Genomic DNA, 16804 nt, shown 5'->3' on the forward strand with positions numbered 1-16804 from the left:
CCCAAACGCTTCCCCCCGGGAGTGCTTCCGCCCGAGCCACGGCTCCGAAGTTCCGCGCTACTCCATGGCCCGCGCTGCTCCTCAGTTTGGGTTGAATGGACGAGTGGAGATTCGGGCCGCCAGGTGGAAGAATACATAGGAGCCAAACTGGGAAAATTTATTTATTTTATTTTTTCTCCAAGCCAATTATTTTTCTTAAATTTGTTATTATGGAGGTGATGTACAGGAGGCTTACAGTTTTGTAAGTCAGGTAATGAGTACATTTTTCTTTCTGGGACAATGTCATCCGTTCACTGTCCTAGTTTTGCCCTTCCGTCCCTATCCACGAGTTCTGTAGTTCATTTTCAACATAGTGTCTAGTGAGTACCACTTGCTGCATCTGTTCACCCCTTGTCCAGATCAGTTCTTGTTTTTTTTTTTTTTTTTTTTTTTTTTTTGCCAGTCCTGGGCTTAAGCTCAGGGCCTGAGCACTGTCCTTGGATTTTTCTCAAGGCTAGAGCTCTACCACTTGAGCCTCAGCACCACTTCTGGCTTTTTCTAAGTATGTGGTACCAAGGAATCGAACCCAGGTCTTCGTGCATCCTAGGCAAGCACTCTACCACTAGGCCAAACTCGCAGCCCGCAGATCAGTTCTTTTACCTAGAATTACCTCTTCCTCACTTATCCCTAAATATCCTTCAGCAAAGATTTATCTTTCAGGTAAGAAAAAAGTGTGTATGATGGAAGTCTCAAAAATCATAAATTGATATCCCACAAAAGCTAGTTTTTTACCTATAATCCTAGCTACACAGGAGGCTGAGATCTGAGGATTGTGGTTCAAAGCCAGCCCGGGCAGGAAAGTCCATGAGACTTTTATCTCCAATTAGTCACCAAAAAGAAAAAAAGAAAGATAAAGGAAAGAAAGAAAGAAAGAAAAGCAAGAAGAGGAGCTGTGGTTCTAGTAGTAGAGTGTTAGCCTTGAGCCAAAGAGCTCAGGTACAGTGCCTAAGCTCCAAGTCAAGCCCCAGTACCAACACAAAACAGAAAAAACTGTAATGTAAAGCAAGAGCCTTTAAGATAGTAATACTCAATTTTGAAGTTGTGCGGTGAATGTATAGATGTACATTTTAGTTTTTGTGACAGACCTGGGGCTTGAACTCAGGGCCTGGGGGTACTGTCCTTGAGGGTTTTTTTTGTTTTGTTTTTGCTTATGCTTTACCATTTGAGTCACATTTTTATCTCCAATTAGCCAAAGCAGAGGTGTGGCTCATATGGCAGAGCTCTAGCCCAAAAAAGCTCCTGAGTAGCTAGGATTACAGGTGTGAGCCACAGGTGTCCAGCTTTCTATTTGACTCGAATTTGGAAAAAAAACCAAAATACAACTTAACATTGTTATCGACCTTTCTGCAAAATAGAAATGCTATATATGAGACTTATCTGAGAGAAACTAATGGCTGTATCGATTCAAATTCTTGAGGTTTAGAAGACCATTCTTTGCCATTAGCACAAAAGCCTGACTTTTTGGAGCACAAGAGGATAGATGGGTCAAAGTAATTTTATTTTTTTACCATCATGCAGTAAGTGTAATTCCAATTGACTACTGAAGAACAAAAGAAAGGCCCTATCTTAAGGCAATGTTTTCCTTCCCTTTAGCTGCAAACAGAAATTGCGTGGACTGCAGAGGGAGGAGTGACCTGGGACTTACATGCACCTTCCAGTTCCTGGTACAAGTCATTTACAAGTAAAACCATCCCGCTAGCAATGGATCTATTTCTCCTGGTGGAGGAAACAGTGAACAAGAACATCACTGTAGAACAATTAGACAGGTAAGCAATGGGTTAGGTATCTTTGTTTTTAGTACTTTTTTTTTTTTGCCAATCTTGGGTTTTGAACTCAGGGCTTGAGCACTGTCCTTGGGCTTTCTCAAGGCTAAAATTTTACCACTTGAGTCATGTATGTGGTACCAAGGAATCGAACCCAGGTCTTCGTGCATGCTAGGCAAGCCCTTTACCACTAGGCCAAACTTCCAACCTATTTTCTTTTTCTTTTTTGATACTAAGAGTTTGAATTCATGGCCATGAGCTTACTAGGCTGGTGTTTTACCACTACAGCCAACTCCTTGGTTTCTTTTAAAGATAGAGTACTATTTTTGCCCATACTAGCCTTGACTGCCTAGATTTTTACTTATACTTCCCATCCAGCTAGGATTGCAGTATGTGGCATCACACCCACTTATTTGTTAAGATCTAACTCTTTACAAGGTCTGGCCTCAAACTGTTATCTTTGGAATCTCCATCTCCTGAATTGCTGGGACTACCATAATGAGTCATTGTACCAAGCCTTAATTTTGTTCTTGACCGCTTAATTCTAGATTTAAAAATATTTTCAAGTAACACTTCCAACTAGTTTTATATTCTAAAAATTTGTTGTTGACAACTACCCACAGTTCTGCAAACTTTAAAAATACAAATATAAAGTAGAATACTGGGTAGTAGGTAGGACGTCTGGGCTCTACATAGTGTTGGCATCAATGGGGTATATCTCTCAGGGTCTGGGCCCTGTCCTTAGGCTTTCTCAAAGCTCGTGTCTACCACTGGAGCCACAGCATCACTTCTGGCTTTTTTTCTGTGTATGTGGTACTGAGGAATCGAACCAGGGCTTCATGCATGCTAGGCAAGCATTCTACCACTAGGCTTCACTCCTGGCCCATCATTTCCCTAAATGAATAAAAATTTCATTTAGGGCCAGGAGTGTGGCTTAATGGTAGAGTGCTTGCCTAGCATGCACAAAAACCTGGGTTCAATTCCTTAATACCACATACACAGAAAAAGCTTGAAGTGATGCTGTGGCTCAAGTGGTAGAGCTCTAGCCTTGAGAAAGCCTAAGGACAGTGCTCAGGCCCTGAGTTCAAGACACAGGACTGGCAAAAAAAAAAAAAAAAAAGAAATTCATTTATATTGGACTTTGACCTGAAGTCAAAGAAACAGAAATGAGGCCTACTATGTGAAATATAGCAAAGCATATTTGCTTTGGTGGAATATGGGCAGAACTCAGAGCCTTTAGGGCAACTCTGAAAAACTTTCAGGATACTCTACAAACGTCTGCACCAACTGAGCATTCCCACTCTGCCATCACTTTCTCAGTAATGACTGGCAAAGTATAATCAAATTTGGCCTTGCTGAGAAGCTTATTAATCTAAGTTTTTGACTTGTCACAACTGACAAACACGAAGAAATACATTGATTCCTTTGTATTAGCACTCTATACCAGTAACAGTAGGGTTTTAATGTTTATTCTTGTTGGTATTGGGATTTGAATTCAGAGTATTACAATCGCTAGGTTGATACATTACCCATGAGCCACACCCCCTAGCTAACAACAGAATTTTTGGGGGGGGGTTGGGAGAGGGGGTGGTCATGGGGTTTGAATTCGGCTTTGGCGCTGTCCCTGAGCTCTTCAGCTCAAGGCTACCACCCTACCCTTGAGCCAAGTACCACTTCTCATTTTCTAGAGGTTAATTGGAGATAAGAGTCTCAGATCCTTTTGTGCCGGGCTGGCTTTGAACCTTGATCCTCAGATCTCAGCCTACTGAGTAGCTAGGATTACAGGTGTAAGCCACCATGCCCGGCTACAACTGGATTTTAATCGCCTGGGCATAGTGCTTTGTTTACTCAACTATGTCAAAGACAAGGATTCTCAAGGTAAGTGTGGTCTTCTGAGGGAAACACCTACATAATCCGTTCTCATGTTATAGTTGTTTATGTCAGGAGGTCCATGTCTCAGAGGCAACATGTGGTGGAGTGCAAAATTTTGAGAAAGGGAATAAAGACAGGGAGATGGGGAGATTCATATAAATGGCAACCTCTGCTGGTTGCCGGTGGCTCACCTGTAATACTGGCTAATCAGGAGGCTGAGATCTGAGGATTTCTGCACACAGCCCAGGCACGAAAGTCTGTGAGACTCTCATCTCCAAATTAACCACCAGAAAATGGGAAGTGGTGCTGTGGCTCAAGTAGTATAATGTTAGCCTTGAGCTGAAGAGTTCAGAGTTCAAGTCCCACACCCAGAGTTCAAGTCCCACAACAAGCAATAATGAAAAAATTGCAACCTCTATATACTGAATACAAGCTGTTTCAGGTAGTAATGTTCTAAATCATTTACCTATTCATTTAAAACATTAAGGACACTGAGGTAAAGGTTGGTAAGATAATTTATCTACAGATTGCAGCCAGGCTGACTCTAGGGCTTCTGCTCTCAATTACTATGCTGTGCTACCTTTACATTGAGTAAATGGCACTCCCATCTCCCACCCTACCCCTTCTCCCCACTGCCACTGCTATGGCCTGAACATAGGATGCAGGGGAGACATGTGGGAATAGAGGAGGCCTGTTTCCCTTTCCTTTTGCCAATTTCCCATATTTATCTGTGCAACAAACAACTTTAAGAGATAAGATAAATGTGGGTTCTTTTTGGCAGGTGGGAGGAAGAGATAACAGGGGTTTGAACTTAGGTACTCTACCACTTCAGCCATGTCCTTAGTAAAAGATGTAATAGCTGGAATAGGATCCAGAATGCCACTAATCTTGAACTGTTTCTTATCTTAAGGGATAAGTAAGTGTGTGAAAGCCCAGCGTTGGCTAGAAATATATTGGTGTTTGAATGAGTAGCAGGCATTAGGTAAACTTAGGCAAAAACCATGCATAAAGCATTCTGAAGGAAGGAAGGCAAAGCAAAACTACAAAAACCGTTGGTTTGCTCATAAGAAGGTTTCAATGGCAGCCTTATCAAAACTGCAATGTTTGCTGTTAGAATACATGAGGCTGAACAAGATGTCCTTAACTCAATATAAGAATAGTTGTGGTTTGAAGCCTCTGTTGCCTCGCCAAAGCAGTGTATTACATATTCTCCCTGGCTTTGTTGATGATTATTATCATTTCAGTGGAAACAAACAAACCTTCCTGGAACAAGGTGTACAGACTGGGGGGCTGGGCACGCCACCTGTCTGCACACATGCTAATAGGAAAACGTAGGAGCTGATAATGATCCAGAAGTATTTTGTGCAGAAATACAAAATGGCATTTTATTTACAGTTCTCTCAAAACCGAAAAAATATTTCTCGCAGTATTGGAGTCTAATTAGGCTTTAGATCCTGACATTGCTGATACATATCCTAGCATATCAGGCTACAAACAATTGTGCTATAATCAGATTCCATTTGCCTTCAGTAAGCACCGCAGTCTGAATGATCTCAGAGACTTTAACAGGGGAAGGTGAAGTTTTTTCAGATGTGTTCCAGTGAGTGTAGAGGGCAAATGGCTTCTCACCATGGCAACAATCAGGTTGCTAGGCTGGGCAAGGCCAAGTGTGGAAGAATGGTCCTCTAAATAGATCTACTGAAATGAATGGCTCATGCCACCGGCAACTTTCTTCAGGTTCTGATTAATTTCCCATGAAGTAATTGTTTGGCATACATCCAAGCAGTTCCTTTATTCAGTGCTTCTTTGTCTTGCTGACGGAAGGGCCAATCAACACTGAGCGGTACAGCCTGAACCAAGCATATGTGATGCCCACTGCGCAGTACCCCGAGGTCAGGAACAAAGGGATGAAAGGATACCTCAGTTTCCAGGAAGTAAAAGGGAACAGGAATTCACAACAGACTTCCAGAGGCACTAGGCCAAGGAGGTACAAAGTTTCAGTCCAGTTTAAGAGAGCTTTTTGTTTTCTGAAGGGAAGGAGAGAAGAAGGCTGGTTTTAGATAAGCCATTTTGGTTTCGTAAACATTCCCCAGCTAAAGCTTCCCATTGCCCCATCATGATGTGAACTGCAGCCAAGGCCGCAGTCAAAAGACTGAACAAACTTCACAAGCAGCAAAAATACTAATAATCTATTACAATATCTTGGCAATCCAAAATTTCCCAGTCAGCTACCTATGCTTTCACTTAGCTGAAGCTGCTCACACAAAATTAGCCCTGCATATGGAATAGAGAAAGGGACTGGGTACTAGCATAGTGGCTAAGACCATATATGCATAATTGAGGATTCTAAAACTCATTTTTAAATGTGGTAAAAATGTGAATAACACAAAATTTACTACTTTTTTATTTTAATATTTTTGTAAGTATGCATCAATAGTTTAACCTTTCCAAGGCTAGTACTAAAGTTTAAACACAGAGCTTTGTGTTTGCTTGGCTGGATCTACCATTTGAGCCATGTCTCCAGCCTAGCTTTTTCCTGGGTATTTTAGAGGTGGAGTTTCAGTCTTTCCTGTCCTGGCTGGCTTTAACCTATAATCTTTCAAACTCAGTTGCTTGAGTAGGGATTAAAATTCTAACAGAGTGTTTGCCTGGCACGCATGAAGACCTGAGTTCAATTCCTTAGTACCACATACACAGAAAAAGCCAGAAGTGGTGCTGTGGCTCAAGTGGTAGAGCACTGGCCTTGAGAAAGCCCATGGACAGTGCTCGGGCCCCAAGTTCAAGTCTCAGAACTGGCAAAAACAAAAAACAAACCCAAAAACATTTCATGGAATTTTCTGTCATGAAATTTTTTGTTTCAAACCATGATTCTCAGAAAATAGCCTCCTGAATAGTGACGATTATAGGGGAGAGCTACCAGCACACAGCCCCATGAGACTCCTATCTCCAGTTTACCAGCAAAAGCCAGAAGTGGAGGTGTGGCTCAATTGGTAATATCAGCCCTGAGCAAAAAAGTTAACCAAGAGTGCTAAGTTCAAGCCCTAGTACAAAAAAGAAAGCAAAAATATAGTCCTAGTATTACATAGTTAGACTATTACATAGTTAGACTTATAATTCTGTAATCATTTGTAATAATTTGTTTTCCTCTACTTTTCAGTATTTATATAATCTTATCCATAATGTATTTTTCAAATTCCAGATTTAATTTTCAAATAAGGTTTTATTTATTTATTTATTTATTTATTGCCAGTCCTGGGCCTTGAACTCAGGGTCTGAGCACTGTCCTTGGGCTTTCTCAAGGCTAGAGCTCTACCACTTGAGACATAGTACCACTTGCAGCTTTTTTCTATGTATATGGCACTGAGGAATAGAACCTGGGTCTTCGTGCATGCCAGGCAAGCACTCTACCACTAGGCCAAACTCCCAGCCCCTTATTTGTTTTTTAAGATAGGCTTTCACTATGTAGCCTATGCTAGTCTTAAACTCTACATCTTCCTGCTATGCTTCCCAAGTGTCTATGTGTCACCTACACCTGGATTTGAAGGATGTTTAACTTTATGTTAGACAGTCTTTCTCCAATACTCTCCCAAAAGATACAATCACTGCTGCCCTGGTACTAGAATTATATGGGTAATTTCTCCTTCTACTTGGCAAATTTAACAAACACTTTTAAATTATTGTTTTTGTTTAAAAATTTTTGTTATTCTCCAGAGGATTCATCGTTTGGACTCGTGTCAAAACAGATTTAAAGATTTTTATAACAGCCTTTTGTATTAAATGAAAACATAGCATTTTTAGATATTTGCCTTGTTTTGTACCTTCTCTACAGTGTGCTGTATAAATAAATGCCTTCTGGTTGAAGTAGAATTTTAATCTCCATGACTTTGGAAATGAGCTAGGCTTTCTAAAATGGAGCTTTTGTACTTTATACTTTTTCGGAACTATGATAACTCTTCAATTTTAAAGCTATGAAGTAGTATTCTTGTGAATAAGTATGTATATGTTTGTGTCTATTTCTAAGATTTCTTAAGTATCTGTAGAGAAAAACACACTTTATGGACTGCAAAGGAAAGCATCTTTGCTTGTTAATTTGTTAATTAATTTGGGTATCATTACTAAACAATTTTTTTGTTATTAAATGGTGATATACAGAGGGATTACAGTTACATAAGTCAGGTAAAAGTACATTTCTTTTGGACAATGTCATTCCTTCTCTCACTTTCTCCTAGTTTTTTTCTCCCACCCCCACCCATAAGTTGTATAGTTGTATTTTCAACATAGTGTCTAATGAATATCACTGCTGCATTTAACTTTTTTTTTTTTTTTTTTTTTTGCCAATCACAGGGCTTGAACTTAGGGTCTGGACACTGTCCTTGGACACTTCTTGCTCAAGGCTAGTGCTCTGCCACTTGAGCCACAGCACCACTTCTGGCCTTTTCTGTATATGTGGTACTAAGGAATCGAACCCAGGGCTTCATGCATGCTAGGCACTCTACCACTAGGCCAGACTCACAGCCCCTTAGCAATATTTATAAATATAATGCTGTTATGCTATTGCTATAATGTGAAATAAGCTTCAAAGACCTATCTGACTTCTTAAGGAATGTTTCACAAAAGTAAACGTAACTTCCCATTTACTTGTTTTTGATTACCTGAATAGTGTCTTCAGTGAAGAAATACTATAAATGGTGAATAGTAACATGAGTAAGATTTTAATGGGAAGCTCTGTTAAAAGAAAATACAGATGATAGGTTAGCTGGCAGATCAAAGGTCTCTAAGACTTCAGGCAATATAAGTACACTGACACAGTTAATAATATGTCAAATTAATGAACTTGATCACACTTTTTTTGTGATATCTAAGTATACTTAAAGTTAGGGCCCAAATGAGAAACAAATGAGCTGTCTCCTCTTGAGAGATTATAGGGCTGGTTGCTTAAAATGGTTGAGGAGAGTTCTGATGTCAGGCCTTGGTGAAAAGGGTATGCTAGTCAAAAGTCAAAAGAAATTGCTTACCTGGTGCAGTGAAGAGCAGCGGGAAGAGGGAGTAATGTCCTGTTGTGGTCAGAATCAAAAAAATGGAAGCATCTCCTGCTTTTTCCACGGACAAGAGACTAAAAATAAAAATTCTTATAATAATTTCTTTTTTTTTGCCAGTCCTGGTCTTCAGCTCAGGGCCTGAACACAGTCCTTGGACTTTCTCAAGGCTAGAGCTCTACCACTTGAGCCTCAGCACCACTTCCACCTTTTTTTTTTCTCCCTATGTATATGGTACTGAGGAATCGAACCTGGGTCTTCATGCATGTGAGGCAAGCACTCTACCAGTAGACCAAACTCCCAGCCCTTATAATAATTTCTTAAAGCAACTTAAACTATACTTGCAAAGAGCTTGAATGCACTGTATCTATTATTACTCCCAGAACTGGCATAAGCATAAAATAAATATTGATCCTGCTACAAAAGTCCAATTTAACTGAAAATATTAATTTGTTAAGCAACTGATACAATGTAACATGATGAATCTGGGAATACAGCCAATGCAGTTCATTTCCCTGACTAACTGCTTTCTCAAAAAAAAGGGGGGGGGAGTGTTAGGGCTGGGAGCTGCCTGGTGGCAGCAGTCAGGGAAACAGGACTCAAATTCATTCCCAAACCAATAGCACATCTCATATGCAATGCCCTTCACCTGAATGAAGTTCTGACTAAAGATATTAAAACTCTGCTCTATTTTCTAATTTGGAAAATCCACGTTGCTAAATAAGCGCAGAGTAAGAGGGACTGATCTGAAATTTTTGCTTACTGTTCTTTCAGAGATTAGACGATTCCTCAAGAAAAAAGAGTATTCCACTACCATCTAACTACTAAGTTCCAGTTATGAGCACTATATTACAATGCCTCTTCCTTCCCTCAAAGAATAGCTGAGTGAGAAGACCGTAAGACACAGCATCGTAACTTCAGGCTGAAGGGGCTAACTGCTATTTGCTAGTTGTATGACTTTTTTTTTTTTTTTTTGGTGGGTCATGATGCTTGAACCCTGGGCTTGGGTGCTGTTTCTGAGCCTTTTAACTCAAGGCTACTGCCCTACTCCTTGAGCCACAGCCCCACTTCCCATTTTTTTAACTGTTAATTGGAGTCTCACGGACTTAGATCGTTAGATCTCAGCCTCCTGAGTAGCTAGGATTACAGGCATGAGCCACCACACTTGGCTTCTGTTTTGTTTTGCATTGCTGTATAGCCCATCATCTCTGTCTTCCTGCCTCTGCTTCTCTAGTGCAGGGATTACAGGAGTGTACTACTATGCCTGGCTTGGGAGTACTTTTAGTAGGAATACAAAGTGCATGCTTTATTTTTTCTGTGATGCTAGACTAGAATCCAGGCCCTCATACTTAGTAGGCATCTACTACACAAAAGGTGTCTGCACACAAAAGTTGCCTGCACACAAAAGTTGCCATGTCTAGCTTAACAGTGTTACTTTGGATCAGTCACAAACTCTCCAAGCTCTAGTACCTGCTGATGCTAAGATGGGAGGATACCAATGTATCCTAATTACCTTAAAAATTGTCGAGGCTCAAAGGAAAACAAAAAACAGTTCTGGAAAATCTAAAGTGCAGTATAAATGTTTACCATTATTCCAGAATGGAGTCAGCCCTTACTTGACCAACAACAATTAACAAGGAACCATGAAACTTCACAGATGTAGTAACGTCAAAGTTCATGCTTTTTCCAAATGATGCTGCACTCAATATCTAGACCTATCATAATTTAATGCAAAAAACAACACAAGCATTTTGCACACCCTATATGAAGGAGAACTTTTTTTCCTCAACAGCTATTTGGATATTTATAACATCATTCAAGAACCACACAAAATTAGTAATATAGGGAGATAGCTGTAGGCAGCCCCAAGAAGCATCTATCCTGTCATGTAACAAATGATTTTGTGGCCTTTACATGGTTCTCAGGTTAGACATCCTTCAATCCTATGATTCTTCAAGGGCCTAAGGATCCTAAGTTAACATATGTGTCCTGTCCTAGTAGAAATCTATTAGTCTCTTTAAACAAGACAAGAAAGAGGCCAAACAGTTGGAAAACAGTGAAACTGATCAGCAATGCTGACTGCCAAGCTATATGCTTACCTCATTGGGAGAACTGCAAGGAGAATAGCTTTTTCATGGACATGCCACCCAAACATGAAGGAGCTCAAGGCACAGAGAATTAGGCATCGAAGGAAGCCTCTGGGCCCTTGGGGTTTAAACCAAAGACAGAAAATAGAAGGCTAGAAACAATAGGTAAAGACAAAACTTCAGTATCAGTTCAAGTTGGCTTTATAGAAAGTATTTAGGGAAGTGCAGTTTATATCATCTCTGAAACACAGGAGATTCTAGACAATGCTACATTGAGCTAGATAATTCATCCCTTTGTACACAGTCCATTGAAAGTCAACTAACTTTTCAAAGGAAAAACAGGCATCTGGAAGCATGTATCTAACTTACTACGATTAATCCTAGTTATTGAACAGTAAATACTTTTAAATGATAAATTCTGGGACATATAGTATAGCAATTTATGACATTTATTATTAGTCAGCAATACTACTAAGTTAACTGATATTCACTGACTCTCTCAGATCAAAATACAAAGTTCACACATTTATGGACTAGTACATTAGATCTTACACTATTCGTAAATAGGTATCTAGCTATGTGGGCTCAAGTGTGATTTACAGTAAAATTATTGCCTTTCCTATGAAGCTTTTAAAAAAAGCTTTTAAAAAAAACAACAAAAACCAAACACTTTTACTGTGGTTAAAATATGCAGGAAAATAGGCCAGGAGAGCTTAGTTACCTACATGCACCATATTATTGAGAAGTCAAGTGTCTTTGCTAGTAGTTTCAATCATTTGGAAACAAAAATTAAAACTTCATGAACTATCAACAGGCTTGAGCTTTTTCTAGTGAATTAAAGTTGTAACACATCTGGCTAACAAAAGACTGCTATGCAAAGAGACACAGCCAACTCTTAGTTCCTCATTAACAAGACATAATATCCACACACCATCCAGATGTATTCTCATCATTTTTCTAAGGATGAGGAAAAAAACAAAGCCTGGATATTCCTGCCATAAAGCTTTCTTCTTTTTCAACCATGTGGTCCATTCCTCCTCCTCCCTGGCCTTTTTTCCTCCCATGGCAGAATAGACAGATGGTCTCATAGCCAGTGGCAAGAACCTCTGACAGAAAGGCTTTACGGTAATTCTTACTGTGTTCAAATTTCCTCTAAGAATTGCCGGAAAGTATTTCAGTCTACAGGATTTCAGCCATGGAATTTATCCTGCTGCTTGAAGGTTGAAATTCAGTCAGCCAGGCAGTAAGCAAAGTAGAGAAACATGCTAAGTTCTCACCAGCATGGCAATCAGTGTGCAGACGAGGGTTGCCAAGGGTGTCACAGAGGGCAGGACTGTGTGCTGAAACTGCTGAACCAAGCCACTAGTCATCGAGGCCTTGGGGATCTTACTGGGGTCGAGAAGATTCAACTCTAAACCTACAGAGAAAACATTTTGCTTTACGTTTTAAATCGACAGAACTCCATGTTTTATCAGTCAATTCCCTGAGAAAAATAAATGAGTAAATCTTATTTCTGCTCAAACCAAGATTTTATGAACCAAAGTCTGTACTGTCCTACCTCTTGCAGAATGTGGCCTTAAAATTATAATCAGTGGTTTTAAGTTATGATTGTAATGAAGAATCTGTGCAGCCTACAAGATTTGGCTTATCAAGTCTTTCATGATCTAGTCCCTTCTCTTCCTCCATCCTCAACTCTACATTGTTAAGTACGGCCTGGCTGCAATGAACTATCCTCAAAATACAACTCTCAACACTATGTCCCTTTGCTGAGGCTTTTCTTAAAAGGACCTCTTTTCCAAACAACTCCTAGTTTATTGCCTCACCAAGAAAACTCCTAAATTAAGCAGAGCTGAGTTTCTTGTGAGCTCTGTATTTTAGTGTTCACAGTACACTCTTTTTCATTTCCTTTACTACAATGTGTTTCTTAGAGACAGATGATGAGTCTATTTCTATCTCCAGACGTAGGAACTCAATAAATTCTTATCAAAAGATCCAAGTCTAAAATGATGACAAAGTTTCATCCCAAAATGCTCCAGGGCAACAGGGCACTCTCAGATATCTGAGAGTCTGAGCACCTATGTGATCCTGACTAATGCCACTGAAAGTCAGTGCAGTTGAGGAAAGGTGAAGACTATCAAAGTATTATTCATTCCTTTCCCTTTCCCTTTAGCTTTTGAATTTCTTTCAAAGTGAATAACCACTTCCTTGAAACACAGTTGCCTGTTACACAAGGCATGAACACAAGCTGAGGCATAGCAGTTTCTCCACTGAAGTTTCAGCCTTGGATCCCAACCTAAGCTGGCTGTTTAAAGCTTTTTTGAAATCCAAATGCTCGAAATTACTTTCCAAGAATGCTTTGTACATTAAGGATGGAATCACAGGAGTGACAATGCTACCAAATTACAAGTTCCAGTAATACATGACAGTCAATAGCAGTCACCATAAAGGAGGTACCTGCCATGTGCAAGTGTAGACATTATTTTTAGCTCCTTAACACAGACAGATGGGCTAATTTATTGAAAGTCACATGACTAACAAGTGGTAGACCTGAGCTTGTAGCTCTAAAGTCTCTTTGGTCCTGACAATCTACCGTTTCTTTATTTTTGTTTTTGTTCCTTACAACACACTGTGCGGGAATAGTTTCAGCAGTAGACTCCCTGAATAAGTAAAGCAAAACTACAGGAATGAAATGGCTTGGCACACAGCAGCAGTTTATGCAGGTAGGCCACACACCAAGCCTTGCATTATCTAGATTAGGAGTCAACAAAACTCCAGGCTAGGGGCTAAATCCAGACTTCAGAGCCATTTTTCCATAGCACTGAAGGTACATAGATGGAGTTAACATTTTTACTTCTTCTTCTTCTTTTTTTTTTTGGAAGCAGGATTCACTGTGTTTCCCAGGCTACTCTCCAATTCCTGGGCTCAAGTGATCCTTCTACTTTAGGTTCTCAAATAGCTGGCCCTATAAACATCATACCAGTTTTTCACACTTTTTAAAAAAGGACAAAACAAAACGAACAAAAAGACTGTATATGTACAGCCCAAGAAAAAGTGTGGAATCCCTGCTTCTGTTCCTGCGTTGTCCCACCATTCTCAGCTGGATTCACAAATGAGAGGTTGGGGCTGAGGGTGGGGTTCAAACAGCAAGCAGGAGGCCACAAGTTCAAGCTTAGTACCATGAAAAAAAAAAACCCACATAAATAAAATGACACACTAGTCTATTGTGAATTATTGTTAACAGAGCATATATTATTTTTCATTACAACCCAAACTTAAAAGCCTAGCCCAGGCATTTCATTTCTGTTCCTCTCATGCAAAAATGCAGGGCTATCACTTTCTTTTGCCCTGCTTCTTCATATATTTAAGCTTAAATGTGGGTTAAATTCTGTTGAATAATATTTTCCTTTAGGCAAAAGTTATCTTTAAAAAGTGTTTAAATATTTAGTTTTTTTCCTCAAAGACCCACATCTCTTTGCCACAGGGAGCTTTGGTAAGGAATGCAGTCTGTTTACTTCTTTAAAGCCTGAAGGCTAAAAAAAACTGCTGCCCTGTTCTTCCTGAAAGCTGAAGTACGAGGCAACAGAACAAACCGTGCTGCCACATTCAAAACACAGGCAGGCGTCCATTTCTCCTGCTGACTAGTCCTTTCAGCATTCAGAGGCTACGTGAGAAGACCTGTTACCATACCGATGATGGACAGCACTTTGTCCAAAGCATTGTAAAGAGCCCAGAAGTTTGGAGCCCAGTATGCATGGCAGAGGCCTCTCTTGAAAGGAAAGAGTCGGGAAAACAGTTGAGGCAGCTGGTTCTGTTGAAAACAGAAATGAAAATGATTAAATAGTCATCAAACACTTCCAAACTCAAAAATAGAACTGTGTAGAGCACAGCGTGCCCTGCATTAGGAAGTGTTTGTTCCTTTGGGTTAAGTGATGCAGTTGGGAAACCACTTCCATGAACTGACCACTGGGACAAGACACATAGAAATACTCTGAATCTCAGTCCATGCTGTCCTGGAATAAATAATGGAGAAATTTCAGACACAAAGGAGATCACAGAATACACCTGATCTGGGTCTACTGGAGTAAAGGGGAAAGCAGGGCAGAGAACATGAAGGCTCTCCAGTTTCAGTAGGATTAAAACTCATTCCAGGGGCCTGGAGCATGGCTTAGTAGTAGAGTGCTTGCCTGGCATGCACAAAAACCCAGGTTTGATTCCTCAGTACCACATACATAGAAAAAGCCAGAAGTAGTGTTGTGGCTCAAGTGGTAGAGCGCTAGCCTTGAGAAAGCCCAATGATAGTGCTCAGGCCCTGAGTTCAAGCCTAGGACTGGAAAAAAAAAACCCAACCAAACAAACAAAAAAAACCTCATTTCAGGGTGGGAAACAAAGGAAAAATATGAACAATATGAACAATTTGAAAAATATGCTCTAGGACTAGCAAAAAAAAAAAAAAAAAAAAAAAAAGAAGGGCTAGGAGTTTGGCCTAGTGGTAGATTGTTTCCCTAGCATGCATGAAGACCCAGGTTCAATTCCTTGGTACCACATACACAGCAAAAAGCTGGAAGTGGTGTTGTGGCTCAAGTGGTAGAGATCTAGCCTACCAAAGTCCAAGGACAGTGCTCAGGCCCTGAGCTCAAGACCCATGACTGGCAAAAAAAAAAAAAGAAAAGAAAAAAGAAAGAAGAGGAGGAGAAAAGACTAGAGTGCATTGTGCTGTAGGGAGGATAAAAGAGGTAGAATACTGTCAAGATAGACTAATTGCAACCATGAAAATGGAATAAAGAAATCTATTGAGGATGTTATGTTTAAGGGGAGGGAAAGAAATTGATTAGAATACGTAAATATGTATGAAAATGTAATAACCTATCCTCCTTTTAATATAAATGAATATAAAAAAAGAAAAACTTACCAAAGCTAGGAAAGGACCCAACGAAAGAGCAGAAACCAGGAACACAATCAGTCCCAGGGAAAAAACACGGACAATGCTGAAACTGTTCCATCGGACAGAGCCATCTAGAGAAAAAGAACACTGTCATTATCAAGACCTTGGACAACTATCCCCAACAGTAACCATATAGTTCCCCCAACATGACACTGGTCTTGCTCTTTTTTCAGACTTTTTTTTTCCAGTTCTGGCTTGAACTCAGGGCCTGAGCACTGTCCTTGAGCTTTCTCAAGGCTAGAGCTCTACCACTTGAGCCACAGAACTACTTCCGGCTTTTCTTCTATGTATGTGGTACTGAGGAATTGAACCCAGGTCTTTGTGCATGCTAGGCAAGCACTCTACCACTAGGCCAAACTCCTGGCCCTCCCTGATCTTGCTCTTTTTTGATAGTGGCTGCCTAGCCTAGCCTCGCCTCAAATTCAGGACCCTTCTGCTCTAGCCCCTCAAGAGTTGGTGTTATATGCCACCCCACACAGCTGTACACTAGACCATATGGTACGAGCATTGAAGTCAGGATGGTTGAGTTTATAGGATCAATAACTGAGAGGTACCTGTTGTGCTTCATAACACTCTGTTAATAAGCCACTAAGTCAAAATATAGAATGAAGAAAACAAAACAAAAGATTTTGCTATCATCATGGACACTTGCCTGGTTTGTTTGACATGAAACAGTAAGATCGCAGCAGATATACGCCATAGGCTGGTGCTACATAGAGGTAGATGTGCTTGAAGTGGAGAAGGGTGGCAAAGAGAAATGCTCCTTCCATATGCCTTTTCTAGGACAGTGAGAAGGGAAACAGTGCTTTAAAATTCAAAATAAATGAAATGGAGTTATGAAGTATTCTGGATTGGAGTCTGAAATAGAACGAGAACATTAGGTGGGAGGGAAATGGAGACCATGTCATGAGAAAGGGTATCAATGTTTGTGAAGTTATGCACCTTCTAGCTGGTGAATATAATGTATCCCTTCTATTAATTACAATAAAAAATTATAAAAAAAGAACAAGGACATTAGTTAAAAAGCTGGTAAAATTAATATAAGCCAGTGTTGGTTTCTTAATC

General features: G+C 40.0%; 1 protein-coding gene and 1 long non-coding RNA gene across 3 annotated transcripts in view; one reads left to right on the forward strand and one right to left on the reverse strand.

The window, feature by feature from the left end:
- LOC150053544 (uncharacterized) lies at positions 1-9963 on the forward strand. The gene is made up of 3 exons (XR_016538094.1): positions 1-250; positions 1633-1805; positions 9485-9963. It is a non-coding gene; the product is annotated as an uncharacterized LOC150053544 (long non-coding RNA).
- Alg8 (ALG8 alpha-1,3-glucosyltransferase) overlaps positions 5031-16804 on the reverse strand; it is a 25065-nt gene continuing 13291 nt past the window's right edge. For both annotated transcript variants that reach the window (XM_090348494.1, XM_090348495.1), the window contains exons 6-13: positions 16392-16518; positions 15707-15810; positions 14485-14605; positions 12075-12214; positions 10810-10949; positions 8690-8787; positions 8327-8399; positions 5031-5701 (exon numbers count right to left, since the gene is read on the reverse strand). In XM_090348494.1, coding sequence (XP_090204620.1) covers positions 5470-5701; positions 8327-8399; positions 8690-8787; positions 10810-10949; positions 12075-12214; positions 14485-14605; positions 15707-15810; positions 16392-16518 — 1035 coding nt within the window. In that variant the 3' untranslated portion in view covers positions 5031-5469. The remainder of the gene's footprint in view (positions 5702-8326; positions 8400-8689; positions 8788-10809; positions 10950-12074; positions 12215-14484; positions 14606-15706; positions 15811-16391; positions 16519-16804) is intronic.

Source organism: Megascapheus bottae, chromosome 16 (genome assembly GCF_031878675.1).
Source record: "Megascapheus bottae isolate mThoBot1 chromosome 16, mThoBot2.hap1, whole genome shotgun sequence".
Taxonomy (NCBI): Eukaryota; Metazoa; Chordata; class Mammalia; order Rodentia; family Geomyidae; genus Megascapheus; species Megascapheus bottae.